The sequence below is a fragment of the Protopterus annectens genome, chromosome 3.part0 (genome assembly GCF_019279795.1).
Source record: "Protopterus annectens isolate FY-2018-M chromosome 3.part0, PAN1.0, whole genome shotgun sequence".
Classification (NCBI taxonomy): Eukaryota; Metazoa; Chordata; order Ceratodontiformes; family Protopteridae; genus Protopterus; species Protopterus annectens.
The window spans coordinates 1,347,167,109-1,347,188,316 of NC_056731.1; the positions used below are offsets into that span (position 1 = coordinate 1,347,167,109).

The 21,208-nt window shown below is 38.3% G+C and overlaps 1 protein-coding gene across 1 annotated transcript in view; it reads right to left on the minus strand.

Annotated features, from left to right (window-relative positions):
* Window positions 1-21,208, minus strand: part of LOC122797071 (meprin A subunit beta-like) — a 275,902-nt gene that overhangs the window by 33,720 nt on the left and 220,974 nt on the right. Inside the window, exon 8 of the mRNA XM_044065846.1 lies at window positions 9,448-9,630. Within this exon, the coding sequence (XP_043921781.1) occupies window positions 9,448-9,630 (183 nt within the window). The remainder of the gene's footprint in view (window positions 1-9,447; window positions 9,631-21,208) is intronic.

Here is a 21,208-nt window from a genome sequence, read left to right on the forward strand (position 1 = left end):
TTTATTGATAGAAATGTTTATTTACTCCATCTATTCTGTTCTGTCAAAGCATATTGTAATTCTGATAAACATTCTGATTAGTTATGATAGTTCTTAATTTATAGTCATCTGCTACATTTATATAAGTCTTGTATCTGTGTTTGTATGTACACACACACACACACACACACACACACACACACACACACACACACACACACACACACACACACACACACACGTCTGAAAACAGTAAGCTAAAAAGAATTTGGCTAATGGTAGAACCCTGTAATATGCCATTATATATAGTTCTCTAGTTAGACAAGTGTTCTTTGATTCCAGACCTGACATTTCCTTCTCATAAGCTAGATATTTAAGCAGTTATCTAAATAAACATTTATATCCAACTTAAATAATTTTTCAAGTAATGCCACATGTTATGTACTGTCAAAGGTATTTCATAGTTGATATAACTTATTCAAATTCCAAGGTCTAGATCAAAGGGCCTATTACTATATCTAGATTAGCTTGAAAATGTACCACCAAATAAATTTCACTTGATATCAATTTGCTTAATTTATCTAACAACTTTTACGACTCATTCCTATACAGGCTATGAACATAAGCCTAGTAAGTACCAGCCTTCTTCTGATAACAACACTGGAATACCAAACCAGATACCAGTGGTGTACGACAATGATCTGTGCTGGGGCCCCTACTGTTTGGAATTTACCCTGGGGGTGTCACCTATATCCCTTTTAGATAAGGGCTGTTGGTGCTGATCATAAACTCGTGCTGCAAATATAGACCATACAACTTGGTCAATAAAGGAAGAAGGGTATAACATGGCTAGGCTTATGAAGGCCCTATGGCCAAATAGCCTACTAGCCTACTAATATCTTATGAACCGATAAAGGATTCTTACTAGTCTCACTACTCAATTTTGATCACACAACTCCAGCAACTGTTTTTAAAGTTTACATGCCAATTTGGTTATCAAGTACACATACCCTGGATGTGCTATAAATAAATAAAGGTAGCAACACCAATAAGAGTATTGTACTCTGGTGGCTTTCTTCTTTTAATAAAAAGCTTTTGGAAAATCCTAGTGATGGTAGTCACTTTACACCTACTATACATTCAGCTTTAACTAATCCCAACTATGGCAGGCCCACATAGCCATAACTAAACAATAAAACTTTCACTGGGATGCATGAACAGAGAAAGGATTAACTCTGGTCTCAGTGTTACAATCCTAAAGTAATTGCAATTAGGAAGTCCTGAATGAAACAATCTTCAGTTGTACTATCACAGTTTACTAACAACTTTACACTATTTACAGGTAATAGGTATGGGACATGCCAACGAGTCAATATTCTTTTAATGGTACAAATGATGGAACGCTTTTTCTAACCTTAGTAGCTAGAAGTTATGCTCTCTGTGACAGTGAACCCAACTGGCTCAATTTACAATATTTATTTATCTGTTTCAGTTTGATAACCAGGTAAGTGGATTGGTTGACTGAACCTATTCAGCCATGACACAGGCACCATGATGTAAGGTGGAAACAGAAAATTATACGTACACTAAAGAATACAAAGGGCTGGGTTGTACATTATATTGGAGCAGAGTAGAGACATTTATATGTCTTTACAAGAAAATATGTGACTACAGTGTGAGCTGAAAAGGCTAGCTGTTGGCACAGATTCCACAGCATTTAGTGTTTAAACAATTGTTCTTTTAGTTTGTACATAATTGAAGTTTATCTTGCAGACTCACTTCTACGGGTAGCCAATTCTAAACAGCTGGGTCTAGCATACAGAAAGATGCTTCTACTCTGGAGTTAATGAGAGAAATGCTGTCTCTCTGGCTATGGCACACCTAGCATCAGTGGTCTGCAGAATAGATATTTTTAGGACCAGTTTAGCTGAACAAAAATGTTGTTAATTTGGGATTTGATCTAGAAAAAGGTATAGGTGAATGATAAGTGATGGTGGGTAGTAGAGATACTGCTGAGTCAGTAATTGTAAGTATTTTACTATAGTTCCAACTTGCCAAAAAGCCAGTACCAACTACCACCAACCACCAATAAACACACAATAGTGGTACTTAGGAAGCTGGAAAGCACAATGATCGCCAGTTCCAGAAAATATGTCAACAACGAATATAATGTTAAACAATTTAATGTTAAAAAATACATTTCATTGTTGACATATTTTCTGGAAATAAGTACCACTTTTGTGTGTTTATTTTATTATAGTATTCTTCAGCGTGATTAGTGTCAATTTGTTATTATTCAATCAATTCATAACAGTTTGAAGGCTAGAAAAGGATTTTTGGGAAGCAGTAATTTCCTTCTGTGGGAAAGAAGAGATGTTCTCTTGAATGGATAAATGAGGAGTGCAGAGTATACTGTAGAACTGAGTAGTGCCCAGTTTCTTGGGAAACTTCTGCATCTAAGAATGACATTTTTGAATCTAAGATTGGCTGTGAACTTCAAAAGAACCTTTCTGTAAAAGAAAAGAGGGTTACTATAACAGCCAAGACTTTCAGAAGCATCTATGGTGGATGATATGGTATTAGCAACTCCTGATGTAAAAGTGAATGTATATCTAAATGAAGGTTTTAAGCAGGAAACATTCGATTATGGAAATGTTTCAAAAGGCCTCAGATTTCTAAATGAATCTTCAATTCAGTTTCAGATTTAATGTTATGGTATTCTGAGGAAGTTCCATTGTCCCATTTTGTATCACATTTGGGATGAAAAGGAATGTTATGCTTCAACTAACAATTTTTGATGACAATCGTATTTGGATTATTTAATAAACTGGTGGATTTTACACCTCGTGGTCTGTAGTCCTCATATAGTATCCTTGCATTGGTGCATTGGTTTCTTGTAACTTTAAAGGCTTCCTGAATTTCTTTATTTACAGTGAGTTGGTGCTTTTTAGTATTTAGTAATGACAATATTATCACCACATATAATACAAAAAATTAAGACGTGTCAGGGAAGGTCATTAATAAAAAGGTAAAATAGATGTTGGCCAATAACTGTATTTTGTGGTATACCTAGCTTGATGATTCCTATATCTTTATTTTTGTTGGACTCTATGACTCTATATATTATGTTATGAAGACAATTCTCAAACCATCGCATGACACTAGAGGAGAACCTGACTAAACCTTTAAAACACATACTGTCTAATAACAACTATGTTCCTAAAACCATCATTTAAGTGTTTGAAACGCCAGACCTGAAAACTCTGTTTGAAGTTGTGGGTGAATCTTAGTCTCAGTGGAAGCAATCCAAGTTACACTTTAATCATATGAGTTATATCATTCTGTAACCCTGTCAATAAGCCTGTAAGATAGCAGTATGCCATAACCATCACATCACAACAAATTCTCTCACACCCAAACAGTTATATAAGTAATCTTCGTTACATTGTGTAATAACAAAAATGCTATTTCACCATCCTGTATTGAAATAAATAATTGCCTGTTCTAGCATTACTTTTTTTTAAATTATTTTCTAATCTACCTATTTCTTGTTTTTCCTCTTCAGAAAACTCTCTTAATCCCAAATCTTCTTCTTCTTCTTCTTTTGGCTGCTCACATTAGGGGTCGTCACAGCAGATCAACTGTTTCCATTTATTCCTGTCCTCTGCATCTTGCTCTGTCACACCAACCACCTGCATGTCCTCTCTCACCACATCCATAAACCTTATCTTAGGCCTCCCTCTTTTCCTGTTACCTGGCAGCTTCATCCTTAGCATCTTTTTCCCAATATACTCCGCATCCCTCCTCAGCACGTGTCCCAACCAACGTAATCTTGCCTCTCTGGCTTTGTCTCCAAACCTTCCAACCTGGGCTGACCCTCTAATATACTTATTCCTAATCCTGTCCATCCTCATCACACCCAGTGCAAATCTTAACATCTTCAACTCCCCAGTTAAAATGAACCACCTGCCCATGAATTCATCTTGCCATTTTACTTTTGTTATACAAAGAGAAAAATAATTGGAAGACCTCTTAAATCAAACCCTATATGGAAATGATTCCGGATATTGGCAAAGGCTCTTGCCACCCCCATAGTGCCTTTTTTAGGCAAGGCTCAAATTCTAAACCTACCACCCTAGAACACAAAAAAGGAAAAAAACTAAGGGTAATGCTGCTCAATGCCAGAAGTCTAAATCTCAAAATGCACGCACTCGAGGCCCTTCTCAGTATGGAGAACATCGATGTCTGTGCAGTGACAGAAACCTGGTTCAAGGCTCCTGAGAGCACCCCAGCACTATCAGGTTTTACCTCTTATCATGCGTTCCGGCCCCAAAATCCAGACAATACCAAGAAAGGAGGTGGGGTATCCATATTCATCAAAGACACCCACACCTCAAGACTTGTGGCAACGCACGATGCATCGGAGACCATCCAGGTGCAATTAACCATAGGCAAGACTGCTCTACAAATTGTAGCATGTTACAGGCCACCCTCACAAACTCAGGAACCTCACATGGCCTTCCTGAAAACACTAGAGGGGATAAATGTATCACCAAACACCATCATACTAGGTGACTTCAATTACCCTAATATAGACTGGGAACACTACTCAAGCCCAAACACCCTAGCCCAAAAGTTCCTGGAATTCATAAACTCAAATGCCATGGAACAACTAGTCACCATCCCCACAAGAGGAGAAAACATACTTGATCTCATCATCACGAACATGGGAGCACAATGTTCAACACCGAAGTATACCCCTCACTGGTGAGATCAGATCACAAACTAATCTCGCTGGAGGTCCTCATCCCACCCCCACCTGAAATAAAAAGACCACAGTAAAGAACTTCTAAAGCCGACTTCACACTTCTAAAGACTAGTGTGGTCTCCTTTAAGGCCCCGAGGCAGAAAACAGTACTCAAGCCGCTGAATCACTTACAAATGTCTTCTACCAGCACCTGCAGGACTGCATGGATAAGGCAATCCCAAGCAAAACAAAGACTCTTTGTACCAAAGGCAAGGGCCCAGTCTGGTGGACCCCAGCCATAAACAAACTCTACAACAAAAGGAGGAAGCTACTACAAGATAGAGCAAAATCCTTAAAAGGTAAGACACCCTTGATCACTATAAGTAAAAACTAAGAGCTCTCATAAAATCATCCAAAGCAAATTTTGAGAGAAAAATAGCTAAAGACTCAAAAGACAATCATAAGGCCTTCTTTAGCTATGTTAGAAACCTGGGAGGAAACTCCCAGATATGCTCAGAACTAGTTCAAAATGATGTGAAGATTACTGATCCTACAGACATTGCCAACATACTGGCTGACAGGTTCAGTGCAAACTTCTCCCCTCCCCCAAAAGGAGAGATATCTATACCAAGCGATTGCAGCCCCCAAACATCTCCAATGCCCAAGTGAGAACTGCTCTCTCCAAAGCAAAAACACAGCATCCATGGGACCTGATGGTGTCCCCGGCTGTGTGCTCCAACTCAACGAGGAATTAAACCCACAGCTAGGACAGCTGTTTAATCATAGTCTTACCTCTGGATAGTACCCAGGAGTGGCGACTGCAACTGTGGTCCCACTTCACAAAGGCGGTGCCTCCACCGACCCTGGAAATTACCGCCCATTAGCTTGACAAGCCTTATCTGCAAAGCCATGGAGAGGATCATAATGGACCTCATAAATAAAGACATAGGAATTTGCAGACTTTGGATCCATCCCAGTTTGGCTTTGTCAAAGGCAGATCATGCCTTCTAAACTTGGTTGACTTTTAAACAGTCACCAAAGCCATTGATGAGGGAAAGGCAGTCCATACAGCCTACCTCGATCTGGCGGCCTTCGATACAATACCCCACTCGGGTATCATTGAAAAACTCATCAGCTTAAATGTTAACCCATACATCACAAGATGGGTTGCAAACTGGCTGAGTGACAGAACCCACAGGGTCAGAGTTGCTGGCCATGTCAGACTCAAAGCCTGTCACAAGTGGTGTACCACAGGGCTCAGTCCTGGGCCCACTCTTGTTTGGCATCTACTTTTCCAAGTACAAGCAAACACAGGAGGGTTATGGCTGACAAAGTTTGCAGATGACTGCAAACTGGGCCATAGTAGAAAACACATCTGACACAGATATCCTTCAGAAGGGTCTCACAGAAACGGATAACTGGTGCCAGAGCCATGGCCTAAAGTTAAATGCCAAAAATGCATAGTCATACCGAAAAACAAGGTTACCCCTAGCTACCAAATAGGTGGCAATCCACTGAGCACAGAAGAAGTTATCAGGGACCTGGGGACACAGGTTGATAGTAGTCTGTCATTCGACACCCATGTAGCTAAAGTAGTTAGGAAGACCTTCTACATTGCCCACCTTATCATGAAGGGATTCTCATCTAGATCAAGGGAGGTCATAGTCTCCCTATACTCATCACTCATCAGACCAATGATTGAGTACAATGCCCCATTCGAATGTATCTGACCCGACACTTGCAGCAGCTGGAGAGGCCACAAAAGTTCCTCACCAAAAGGATAAAGGGTCTCAAACATCTGTCCTATGCTGCCCGACTGAAAGAACTCCAGCTCTATTCAGTCGCTTGCTCAGAGGTGACCTTTGCCTAACATACAAGGCCATGTCAAACCCAGATTTGATGAATATGCTTCACCTCAAAAATCTAGATCCGTCAGAGTCACAAGGGCGGAGACTTAAACCTCGACACGGCTATTAATAGGACGTGCTGGAGGGATAGATTCATCACCCAAAGACTCCCTATGCTGTGGAATAAAATCCCGGTATATGTGAGGCAGAGCACCTCGCTGGTCTTGTTCAAGAGAAATCTTGACCAATGGATGGGAGATCGCAGATATACCCCAGGGATTACCTCAGTGTCACTGCTCAACAGAGGCACAGCAAAATAATGGGTATAGTTCCCCATACTAAAGGGGTGGCGTAAGCCACAAAACTATGGGCTAGGCTTGTAAATGCCCTCGGGCAGATAGCCTAGTATGAACCTATGAACCTATGAACCTATGACCCTTTATAACCCTGGTTTCTCTCCTTTAGTAAAGACTATCATTACATTTTTGCTATATTCTTTATATAAAATGTCATACCCCCATTTGTACCTCCAAGTTGGAAGGTTGCAAAATGAAGAACCTCTCAAAAATACAGTGCCTTCATCCTTCTCAGACTTCCACTTAATCTCAATTTTTCAGGTTTCAGAGAAAATGCTAAAAAAAGTTAAGCTATACTAAAGTGTGCCGTTATATGCAGAGATATTCTATTAAGCTTGTTAAGGCTGACCTCCTCTTCATAAAACCGTCATGGTATAGTTCAATATTTAATCAATTCTTTCTTAACTTTCTCCAATATAGCCAAAAGACACTTCAAAGCTTTTACCTATCAAGGATGTTAGGCTGATTGGTTTATAATTAGCTAACAAATGACTTGGCCAGTCTTTATGGATTGGCACCACATTAATAAGCCTCCATGATTTTGGGACAAAAGTGCTTGCCAATAGCATTTTAAACAAAGATGTAAGTACAGAGATAATGTGTTGTACTAACTCAACAATAAAACACTCTGATATAGCATCATGTTCTGGACTGCTGTCATTCTTTATACGCTTAAGAAAAAAAATGTGAGAAGAGCAGTGTGTCTGATATATATCATGCTTTATCTGGAGGAATGGCAGACAAAGCTACAACACATATATAATTAAAATCTAATCTAGGTGTGAAGGGGCCATAGGCATAAAACCTGTAAAGAATTAGTATGACTTTTTGGGCATCAGTGGAGAGAAGTGCAAAAAGAATTCTTTCAGGATTAAACAGGTCATAGAATGACTAAAATCTGCCTAACAAGATGGTACAGAACTTTTACTGGAAGGCAATGGAAGAACAAAAGGAGAACTAAAGCAGTGCAACAAGAGGAAGCGAATATATAGACAGCTGGATACTACCTACAGCTGACGATATGGATTAGAGCGAATATATAGACAGCTGGATACTACCTACAGCTGACGATATGGATTAGAGCGAATACATAGACAGCTGGATACTACCTACAGCTGAACATATGGATTACAGCGAATATATAGACAGCTGGATACTACCTACAGCTGAACATATGGATTAGAGTGAATATATAGACAGCTGGATACTACCTACAGCTGAACATATGGATTAGAGCGAATATATAGACAGCTGGATACTACCTACAGCTGAACATATGGATTAGAGCGAATATATAGACAGCTGGATACTACCTACAGCTGAAGAGATGGATTAGAGCGAATATATAGACAGCTGGATACTACCTACAGCTGAACATATGGATTAGAGCGAATATATAGACAGCTGGATACTACCTACAGCTGAACATATGGATTAGACCGAATATATAGGCAGCTGGATACTACCTACAGCTGAGGAGATGGATTAGGGGAGGTGGGGAAAGCATGGGCTCATCATGAAAGATAACCGAACTTTACAGAAGGAATACTCTCCATAATGGTGGGTGCATCACTGGATTTAGAGAGAGCTAGGTAAACAGATCCAGCTAACCCTTCTTACTCTACATGTGCTTCCTTTACATATTTTTCCTTTTCATTTGTTTTTCTTCTTTTGGAAAATACTTTGCCTAATTCCATCCATCACCCCCTTTTTCCCATTTTTGAATACTGGGTGAGGGTGTTGCATCAACAGAGACAATCATCTAGAGCCAATGCTTATACCTACAGGTAGCAAGGCCTGCCATGGTTGTTCTTCCATACCACAAAGACGCACATGCACTCACACCTACGGCCAATTTAGAGCATCTAATCCACCTACTGCATGTCTTTGGAATATGGCAGGAAACCAGAGTACCTGGAGGAAGCCCATGTAAACACCGAGGGGGAACATGCAGACTCTGCACTGAAAGTACCCCAGCTGTAAATTAAACTGTAGAACCTCTTGTTATTAGGCAACAATGCTGCCTGCTGTGCCACTGGGCCAGGGGGGAACATAGGGTAAAAAGCATTAACACATACATAAATAAATACAAAAATGTTGAGAGGGAATTAGATTACAAAACCTGACCAAAATCATGCTCTGTATTTAGTCCTGTAGATATTTTCGAACACAGAGTTTTGTCTAGCTTTATCACATTGAATTATTTTTAACATTTCTTTTCCTGAACTATAGTGTCCTACAGGTAAATATAAGATCCATTAATCAACTACTAAAGCTGATGTTAATAACAAAGAAAGGAAAGAGGCTTGCAAATGTGCACCCTCCAGAACTATAGAATACATTTCCACTGCACTTACAGAAGTCTCTAATCTTAAGAAATATAAACAAGAACTAACTGTTTGGAAAGTGTCCTATGCACAATTTATTTTTTTGTCTCTAAGGCATGACCCATGCTTTTACTAAGTATTCAAACTGTTTTTAGTAAATAAAATCATTTGAAGAGTTAATTTGCACATACCTTGCATTGTTAAAAGAATAAAAATGTCATCTCCCTTAATAAATTCTCTGCTTTTAAGCCTTTCGTGAGATATAAAAGTGCTTGTTCCTTTTCCAGGTCCTCTGTAGAAAGTTGTTCCATCACTATCTGTCACAGCAGATCCTATTTTGTCAGGCCGGTCCCAGAAATAATATTCAATACCTCCTAGTAAAGAGAACATATGTTTTAGTAAATATTAAATATTATAAATGCACACATTTAGATCTCTGTTTGAGCACTGACAATACTAGAATTTGTAGAGAAAAATACAATTTAGAAATATTTTTGAATTTGATATAAAGACACTAAAAGACATAAATGTTACCAGTGTAAATAAACTGTCATTTCTGAATAAAAGTCTCACTGGAATTTTCAGTGCTATAATCTTTCAGTAAAACAAAACTGCGGGTGGGCTTCGGAAACAATATGTATAGTACTCAAGGTATATCGGTGTGGTTCATAGACACATACAGCATGTTGTCAATCCAAAGACAAGCCTTCATAGGTAGGTCATGTGTTGTTTATAGTGTACTGAAATTTGATGAGAATGCATATAAAGGAGGAAGAAACATAGCTGATGTGATTCCAGAAAAGCATTAATGTACATTGTTCAAGTTACTGGAACAAGAATAAACTGATTACAAATGGAAAAATATCAGGATGCACTGTTCTGTAATGAGGCACATCTAAACTGAATGTTTCAGAATTTCATAATTAGGTATGCCATTTACAAAGCTGACCCACAGCAGCACCGGCTGATGATAGTTGATGATAGTCTTGGTCAGGTGCAGATAAGTAATAATATTCCATCAGTACTGCTGTTTAAACAAAGCCATGCACCTGTGTTTGGTACACCTTTCAGCATAATTAAAGCAATATTCAGAAAAAGAGAATGGTATGATTTAGACCCTGTGGGTTCTGCTTGCTATTAGCTTTCTTTGTTCTCCTATATGGTACCATTTAAGATTTTAGAATGATAGCCCAGTGTCACAACTGTCAGTTAATTTTCAGTTATAAGTGTATGATCTTTTGCTGGATATGCATGAAAGTAAGTGTATCACATATTTACTGATACTGTTTAGGGCACTCCATATGAACACAAATATAACCAGCGTGACTGATTTTGTTATAGCTGGTAAGTTGCTTAGTTCTTTGTGCATGTATATATGAGAATGTTATTAGCGTGGTTATCTCACTTAATACCAGCATATTCCTGGTGACCTTGATACCTTGCAATTGGGTGTTTATATTTCTTTATCTGCTGTATTTTCTTATGCTCTTTCTCATCTTTTCTTCTGTTACAGCAGCAGGCGAAATGCTGATTATTCTATGTGGCTGGCATGTGTAAGAAAACTGTACATCCGCAAACATCCACATATTACTCTTTTGTAACATTTATTGTTGTATGTGCATGGCCTTTGTGTAATACCTTGTCATTTGCAATGGCTCTTGTTTTGTATCTTCACATTTTCACCTGCATCATTCCAGTATTCAACCTGGTAGTGGTTTCTACTACATTGTAAAGGAAGTCTTGGTAAATGTGTCCTCCATCTACTTAAAGTACAAAGCCTGTAATGCAGACCAGCACATCCATGAATCACACCCAAATAAGAATATCTTAGAAAGTTAGATAGTTTGATTACTAATCAGTTTGCACTAATGCCACTGATGAAACTTTATTATTGTCTCAATCCAAGCTGCAGAGGAAAGCCTAATGAAGATTATTCCAGTACTATACTTCACGCTTGTCATGTGATCTGTTGCCAGCATAAAAAAATGCACAGCTGTAAGCTGATTAGTGTGACTTATATTTTCTGACTGATTCCCTGTATTGACTTATAAGACCCTGACCATCCAAAATGCAGAACACAAATGCCTGAAATATCAAATGGATGAAATCTCCAACTATGTGTTTTTTTGCAGGACCAGCCCCCACTGCACCTCCCCATCTGGAGACAAGCCATCACAGAACCCAAACTCATATACATATACCAAATACAAAGAAGGGAGAAAACTCCCAAATTGAAGGAATCACTGCTGTTACTAACTTAGACATTACACGGGCAGTGATATCTCATGGAAAACTGATTGACTTTTTATGTCTCAATGTCTTGTGATTCAGGCACATGATACTCAAGGAATTTGATCTTAGCCACCTGTAGATATATCACAACATTACTTGTAATAACATAAAGGTGACTTTCCAAGGTGAGGAAAAAAAGCATGGTTTCACCTTGGAAAGTCACCTTTACCACAGCTTGGGGACACTACTGTCTGGCTCACAGGTGTCACCTGGGACTGCTGGTAAGGCTAGCAGGATTTATTTTATTTTATTTGCAGGCTGTTTTAATGTATTTGCAGTTATAAGATAAAGGCAACACTTTACTGAGATAAAAAATAAAGTACTTCCTAGTTCATTTATGTAGTGTTCCAATATAACTAAATCATCACTGCTCTTTACACAGATTTAACCAAAAACGTATTCCTTTCCTTAGAAAACAGTTTCATAGGTTCCTAGGTATGTACTAGGCTAATGGCCCTGGAGCCTTTACAAGCCTAGCCCATAGAAGTGTCCTGGCATCATGCCGCCCAACATTAGTTCTCAGTGCCTCTATCAGGTAGAGCCACTGGAGTGATCCCCAGGCTGAACCTTCTATTACCCATCCACTCATCAAGATTTCTCTTGAAGAGGGACAGCAAGGTGCTTTGCTTGACATGTATGGAAGTCTATTCCAGAGCATGGGCAGTCTCTGGGTGAGGAACCTGTCCCTCCAGCATGTTCTGTTGATTATGGTAATGAGGTTGAGGTCTCTGGAGTGTGTGGTGCAGAGGGATTGGGATTTGTTTAGCTGTAGCATTTCTAACAGAGCAGGGTCAGACATGGATTTGTAAGTCAAACAAATATTGCCTCTAAGTAGGCGATATGAGACAGAGAATAGCTGGAGTCTTTTGAGTCTGTCTGTGTAGGACATGTGTTTAATGCCTAGGATCCTCTTTGTGATATACTTCTGTGGCCTCTCTAGCTGTTGCTGGTGTCTAGTGAGGTACATACCAAATGGGGCATTATACTCAATGATTGGCCTAATGAGGGAAGAGTGGAGAGAGACTATGACCTCTTTCTTCCTGGATGCAAAACCCTTGGTAATGAGATGTGCCACATAGAAGGACTTTGTGACTACAGTGGCAATGTGGTGGTCGAAGGAGAGGTTGCTGTCAACCTGTATCCCCAGATCTCTTATAATGCCTTCAGTGTTCAGTGGGCTCCCATCGATGTGGTAATTAGTGGGAACTGAGTTTTTACCAAAGGGGATGATGACACATTTTTTGGCATTAAACTTAAGACCATGGTTTCAACACCAGTCGTTGGTCTCAGCGATGCCTTTCTGTAGGTTTCTGCATCACTTGGGGAGTTAATAATGACTCCCAGCTTGCAGTCATCTGCAAACTTGATCAGCCAGAGTCCCTTTGTGTTGATCTGGACTTCTGAGAAGTAGATGCCAAATAGGAGAGGACCCAGGACCGATCCTTGTGGGACTCCACTCGTGACTGTTCTGCAGTCTGACTTGGAGTCTACTACTTTCACAGTGTGTTCTATCTGTGACCCAATTTGCAACCCACCTAGTGAGAGTCAGTTTACCTTTTAATACATTTATTTAATTGACTTCAGCAAGACATAGTGCCAGTATCTGAAACTGTGGGCAGTGAGTAACACTGTTTCTCTAGCATAGGTCATACAAGCTGAGACAAATCCCTTTCTGAAACAATGGGAAGACCTGTATGAAAATGAAAGTGGAGGAATTAGAAGGTAGTGAAGGGTTTCTGGTAACAAGGGTAACACATTCAAAATACAAAAAATAATATTATAAATGTGAATGTAAAAAAGGAAGTTTAGAAAGGCAAACATTAAACAAATAGAAAATGAAATGACAGACCATCTGCAAAGTGAAGGATTTAATGTGGAAACTCCAACATAAGCAAGTAATAATGCCTGACAGAGTGTGTGTTAATGTGTAATTAATGCCTGCCCAAGTGTGTCCTGAGGCCTGCCGCCACAGGCAGAGGGCATCTACACCCCTGGAAGAGTATTAATTACAAATTAAAACATACCCTAGAAGGCATTATTGTACTTAAAGAATGGAATCTCTGTAAAACTGTTGTGCTTTACTTACCTGTTTATGTTTTAAGTACTATATTTTTTAATGTATTTTTAATGTAAAATAGTTCCTCCACCTAATGTTTCAAACTTGTATGTTAATGGTGTTAAAGGAAGCATTTTACATCCAAAATATAACACATTAAAAAATGTCCAGGTATTTACATAATTTTTTAGTTACATTCTCCTAAAATGTTTGGTTTGTTGCCATTTATTAGAAATTGATGTCTCTAAATGATGACATAAACGTGAGTTTCAGACTTTCTATTCATTCAGAAAATTCATTCTGACATAAATCCTGTTATTTAAGCAACTATTATAAGAACAATAATTAAAATCTGTTCCTATTTTTGAGCCTTTGTTCTCCCTTTATTTTATTTATCCATATTTCTTTAGCTGAAAAGTCAAGAGGTATATAAACCTCTTTACTACTACTGCAAGTGGTCGATCTCTCTCATGCAGGCACACATACACATACACCTCTGCTTCATAAAATGCAAGTTGACACATATCCTAATGTTGAAGTAATGTTGTGATTTTATAACAGGATCATATAAAATATATTATTATTTTATGCCTTTGCCCCCCATTTATTTTATGTTTATGTAGATATGTTGAGGTAAGAGGTCAAGAGGTATGCAGACCTCTTAACTGCTGTTGCTGCCAGGAATTGCTCTCACTCTTCACTCTCTCTCTCTCTCTCTCTCTCTGTCACACACACACACACACACACACACACACACACACACACACACACACACACACACACACACACACACACACACACACACACACACACACACACAGTCTCTTCTGCTTTCATACACGCATACACACTCACACACACAAACACACATGCGCGCGTACACACACACACACACACACACACACACACACACACACACACACACACCACACACATAGACACACACACACACACACACACACACACACACACACACACACACACACACACACACACACACACACACACACACACACACACACACACACACACACCCGCTAAACAGCAAAAGTGCTGCTTAGCAAGTGTAAAATGGCAGCTTGATTGATTTTTCTGTTCATTCTCTCTCTCCCTCTCTGATATACACATACACATTCTCGTCTGCTTTCACACACACACACACACACACACACACACACACACACACACACACACACACACACACACACACACACACACACACACACACACACACACACACACACACACACACACACACACACACACATCTCTATCATATCAGTCTCTTCTGTTTTCATGCACGCATTCACTCACACATGGAAACAGAAACATACTCATACACATGCACACATACATACATACACCTTTTTTTTGTTTATTTATTTTTTTTTACACTTGCTAAACAGAAGAAGTTCTGCTTAATGAGTGTAAATAATGACTCAATCGACCTTGTTTTCACTCACATGCACCTATACACTTACAAACAGACAAACACACACACACGCATGCGCGCACACACACATGCAACCACCATCCACGCATGCACACACTTTTTCTTTTAATTTTCTTTTTTTTTTTTTTTTTTTTTTACATTTTACATTTGCTAAACAGCAGAAGTGCTGCTTAACGAGTGTGAGATAATGGTGACCATTACTTTTTTTCTGTCTTAGCTCCATGGTGGCTTGATATGCTGCCATGAAGCAGTGGACTCGTTTTTCAGTGGGTATCACTTGTATATTAATACCCTGCTTCATTCCCTAATTGGGATGCAATCTATAGATCGCCGTTCTCTAAGCAATATTAAAACATGATGGGCTAATGAGTTCCCAAAGGAAGGAACAGCAGATGGAGCAGGATGCATCTGAAGGAACTATACTACATGGCAGTATTTTGGAGCTTTATGTAAGAGACTTGCAATAAAGTTCGGTTAGAATTGCACAGCAAGGGAAGGCACAGGAAAGAGTGGAAACTCTGACATAATTGATATTGCAACATGATGGCCCAGTGAGGCCCCATATGGAAGAGCAGTGGAGCAGGATACATCTGATAAAGATATGTTACAGGATTGTGTAACGGAATTTTCTGTAAGAGGCTTACATGAAACTTCACTTAGAATCACACAGCAGGGGAAAGAGCAGGAAACAGAGAGCAAAGAAGATACTCTCAGTACAGAAGAAACCGATCTAAAGGAAGGCCTGCTTGATTTAACAGGGATGGATAAACATGTTAAGATAGATGAAAGAAATAGATTCCAGAAAGTAAGTAAGACCCAGAATGTTAGACAACTGATAAAACAAATGAACTCAGTAATCACGACTATTAAGAGAAACTCATGTGATATAGCAGAAATAAAGAGTCTATATTACTGTGCGGCTAATCTAATAATACATAAAGTGCTACCACAAACATGTCGACTAACAAAGTAAAGGAAGAAAACAAGTGGAATGCCACAATGGAAGCATCAAATTATAAAAATCATAAAGGAACTAAACAAGAAGTATCACTGTTAAAGGAATACAGAAAATGGAAGACATCATCAAACATTCTTGGAAAGACATATGTCGTAAAAACAACACACAGTATAAAAACAGATCAGGAACAATCATATACTATTTCCAGTATTAAACTAAAAATATAAGTACAAGCTGAAAAAGCTTGCATGTATGAGATAAATGTAAAGGAAAATCACAAAATAAACATTCGATTGATGATCCAAAATGTTTTAATACAGAATTGGGAAGCAAAAGCAATAGAAACTCAGCCATAAAGAATAAATACGTACATTGTGGAGATGCATTTATGGAGACCCTCTTGAACATAAAGATGCCAACTGGACCGAAGAATTAAAAGAAACATTAACACGCTCTAATATAGAGAATATGAAAGTGGATAATGGTACAGCCAAAGAAATTGAGATAAAATCAAGAAAAATCTCTTAATTGGAAAAACACAATCTCCAGATATAGTACCTAATGTCTGGCTGAAAGTATTAACATCTTTACATAAAGATTTATCCCAGAGTGAAAATTACTTATATGCACAATCTAAACAGACACTGGCTTAGTTAATTATAAGAAAAATTATATTCTTCTCTGGGAGTGAACATGCGAGCCATCATAAGAATTATAAGCCAATAACTTGCCTTCCAGCAATATGAAAATTATATACTGGATAAACAAAATGTAATCATGTCAAAAGAACAAAAAGGTAATAAAAGGAAGTCATACTGAGCAGAAGATTTTCTGTTGGTAAATAGAGCCATAATAGAGAGTTGTAAAAAGGGGAAAATCTAAGTATGCCATGGATAGAGTACACAAAAGCATTTGACTGCATCTCACATTCCTGGATACTTGAATGCTTCCAAATGTATAAGATCAAGACTATATTGATCAATTAAATTGCAGTGATTATGAAACTGTAGCAAACCACTTTGCAGCTTAGCCATGACAAGGGTCAAATTATTATCCCAGAAATAAAAATTCAGCTGGGGATATTCCAGGGTGATTCTTTGTTAGCACTGCAGTTTTGCCTTGCCCTTAATCCATTAAACTATCTACTTAAGGTATTATGCTATGGCTACAGCTTAACTTCCATAAACCAGCCTTGTCTAAAGATACCTTATCTACTCTTTGCAGATTATTCAGAACTGTATAGTTCTTCAGATCAGGATTTGAAAGTGCAACTACAAATGGTTAAAACGCTTTCAACTGTTATCAATCACATTTGGCTTTGATAAATGTGAAAAAGCAGAATTTATACCAGGGAAACTACAACACCAAGAAAATATTAATCTGGGACAGGCATGTGATACATAGGAATTTGATCTGGAAAGAGTGTATAAATATTTGGGAAAAGGAAAAATATGTTGGCAATAAAATATGAACAAATGAGAACAAAGTTTATTAAAGAATAATTCAAAATACTAAAGCCAATACTGAAACCTACCTTGACATCTAGGAGTAAAGTCTGTGCTATAAATCAGTTTGTTCTTCTTCTAAGTTATATTTTGGTGTGATTGACTGGCTCCAAACAGCACTGGATCAGTTGATAAGAAAACAAGAGGAATGTTTCATGCTTGTCAGCTGATCTATGAAAAACAGTGCATGCAAAGATTACATAGTTCTCCGTCTGAAGGAGCTCTTCAAAACTGACTACATGGTCTACAATGGTGGGACAAACTTAAAATGACATCTTTGCTTATTTTAGCAGAAGCATTTCAGAAAGTATAGGGAACAGAAATCATACCAGAAGAAGATGAGAACCAGGCAGCAACTGAAAGTTCCAAAAAACAAAAGAAAGAATATAAAGGACCTGAGGAAAAATTGAAAACAAGTTGGACATCCCACAAATAGAGTGAAAGGTATAGAAAACTCATAGAACAATCAAATGTTGAAAAAGACTTGACATGGGTATGGTTAAGAAGAAGTGAATTTAAACCAAAAGATGAAAGGCTAATAATGGTAGCCTAAGACAGTAGGTTACATACACATTGGTTTACAAAGACCATATAAAAAGTGGGAGAAACAGACAAATGCAGGTTCTGTAAAACAGAACTGGAAACAGTTGCATATCTTGTTGTCTCTGTTTTAGACACATGTTTTAGAATGATAGTCTGTATACTGGAAGGCACAAACATGGGACAAGATCACTGCGCTGAAGACTGTAAATGTTACAGTATAGGACTAGCTATGAAGCACTGGAAACAGGAAACACAAAGCATTAATGACAGTGGCAAAGTCTGGATCACATGGGATCAGCCAACAGCAGCAGCTAAAATAAATGCAAGAGAGCAGATATAGTAGTTCAAGGAAAAAAAGACAACGGTAGCATCAATAATTTAAATTGTTACACCCAGCAGTTATAGTTTCTTGTGTACTGAGGACACAAAGCTATAAAATACAAGGATTTGCAAGTGGAAATGAGAGCAATGTGGAAAGAGGATACTGAGACAATTCCAATTGTAGAAGCAACATGACTAAAAAAGTAATTTATGGTTGTACTTAGATATGCTACCAGTACATATCCCCATATCAATTACAGAATGAGGGAATTCTAGGTATATTCTGAGTGCTAAGAAGAGCGTTCTTGGTTAACATCAAAGACTGAAGCATTGGTAATTTCATAACCTCGAATCATACATTGACTTTGGAATAGGGTCTATTCTCCTCACAGTATTAGAAACCAAAGCATTTGCAGAAATTAAAAAAATGGAGAAAAAACTTTGGGCTAGAGTTAACTAGCATGGAAGGTCAATTTTTTTTCTTTAAGGGTTTAATAGTTTGAATATATTTTGAACAATGGAGTATATATCATCAACACTTTGTCAACAGCCAGCTTCATGGCATAGAGTGATAGACCCATAGCTACAACCAAGGTGACCCATGACTGAATAGTTGCCCAGTGCACTTGAAGATGTGGCTGGGAAGAGAGATGAATGATGATGCATAAGCCTGTGATATCTTCCTAGACGGAGAATAGGAGATCTGTTTCGGGGATGCACAGTTACTGTCCATTATCCCAGTGATGACTAGGAGATATGGTAAGGGTGCATCTGCTTTCAAGGGGGGGACAGTGAGACACTCTTCTGGGTAGGTCATCAGTCATATGAGCCCATTGTATGCTAGCCTCCTTGTGCCAAGTCATGCATATGAATGGTTAGGGCTTAAATGTAAGTGAAAGCTCCCAATGGCTATCTGATTGACAGCCCCAAATGGCAGAAGCTATTAGCCATTGCTGGGACGGAATAAGTGTTAAGTTGTCAACTGGCAATGAGAATAAAGGAAGAGATAGTCATGGAATTAATGGTTGCTATACTATGGTAGAATCATCATCGTTAGAATTCACTCCTTTGCTCTTGTAGACAACTTTATCTAAATGATTATCTAAAACAGGTGGAAACAATTCGGTCAGCAAACACTGTATTGAAAAAAAGCTGTGAAAAGTATTTAAGGTGAGCTACATCACTTCACTTCTTTAAAACAAAGGCATGTCTTATGGCATTATAAGTACTTTTAGACTTTAAATCTAATATTAGATTAACACCAGAAAGTTAAGGAACTGGAAGCCAAACATATTAAGATGTCTGAACATGTAAAAAAGAGTATGACAGATCATGAGGATGGAATAAAAAAGCTAAAGCCACATGGATTCATAGGCTCATAGACTCAATGGTTTGAGTGTCAAACTTAAAAGCTTTTGGCCCTCAAGGAGTTTAGTTGGCATTATTCCATGTTGATATTTCTTACTTCCCTCTTACATATCAAAATTATTTTGATAGAAGGCAGTAAATATTTCACTTCTCATTGTAAAGGTAAGCGTTTGCTATAATCCTGTAATGCATTATGCAATGCATATGTCATATAATGTTATTTTTATTATTAGGATCCCTGGTTTGTCCCTTCTCATGTGGTGTGTTGGAGGCATAGAATTCCAAACATATCTGAATTAGATATTGCCTTAGATAGAGATCATTTGTTAGTAACATATAAACAACAGAATGTAATGACACTTTTAAAACCAATCTGAGTAGCTCCAATATTCCAGTCCTTTGAGTTTTCTATAAATATATTTGTACTTTTTAAGTTGTTTCAGGAAGCTTGTATGACAGCTACAAAATGCAACACTATTTTCAGTAACAGGTCAAATCAAACTGGTATAAACTGGAAGAATAATCTTCCTGGAGTGACTAGACTTGCCTTTTAGACTCAGATGGGATATAGACTATGCTTTTCTGACTTCTATAGATAAACACTACTAAAAGATTAAATTTGTTTTGCTACTGCCCTATATCTTTAATGATGGTGTTATTTTAACCATTTGTTTTGTAATTCTGATTATGTGCTTTTTGGCAAAAGCCTTGATGCTACATTTACTGATACTAAAGCTGAGATCATCACTATTTTCGGAAGTCCATCTTAGAGAACTTCTGTATCATCAACTGAAGTATTTATGTTAAACATGTTATAGTGACTGGCTATTTAATTATTTATTATTTATTAGCTTTGTTTACTGGGAAAATTCCAACTGGGCAGCAAGTCCCATTTTCAATAGAGGCTCAGGGAGAAAAGCTACATAAACATATACAGCTGGATCTCCAAAAAGGCCTTACTGAGATGGACACCTGGTGTCAAAGTCATGGCCTCAAGCTAAATGCCAAAAAATGCATAGTCATCCCATTTCGGAAAAACAAAACACCCACGAATTACCACATAGGTGGCAGCCCCCTTAATACAGAAGAGGTAATAAGAGATCTGGGGACCCAGGTAGATAGTAATCTCTCCTTTGACAATCATATTTCCAAAGTAGTTAGGAAATCCTTCTATGTGGCCCATCTAATTACTAAAGGGTTCGCATCTAGAAATAAAGAGGTTATAGTGCCCCTCTACTCATCACTCATCAGACCCATCATAGAGTACAATGCCCCATTTGAGATGTACCTCACAAGACACTTCCAACAGCTGGAAAGACCACAAAAGTACCTCACCAAGAAGATTACTGGCCTCAAACATATGTCCTATGCAGCCCGACTGGAAAAACTCCAGCTGTACTCAGTGGCATATTGCTTACTCAGAGGTGCTCTCTGCCTGACTTACAAAGCCATGTCC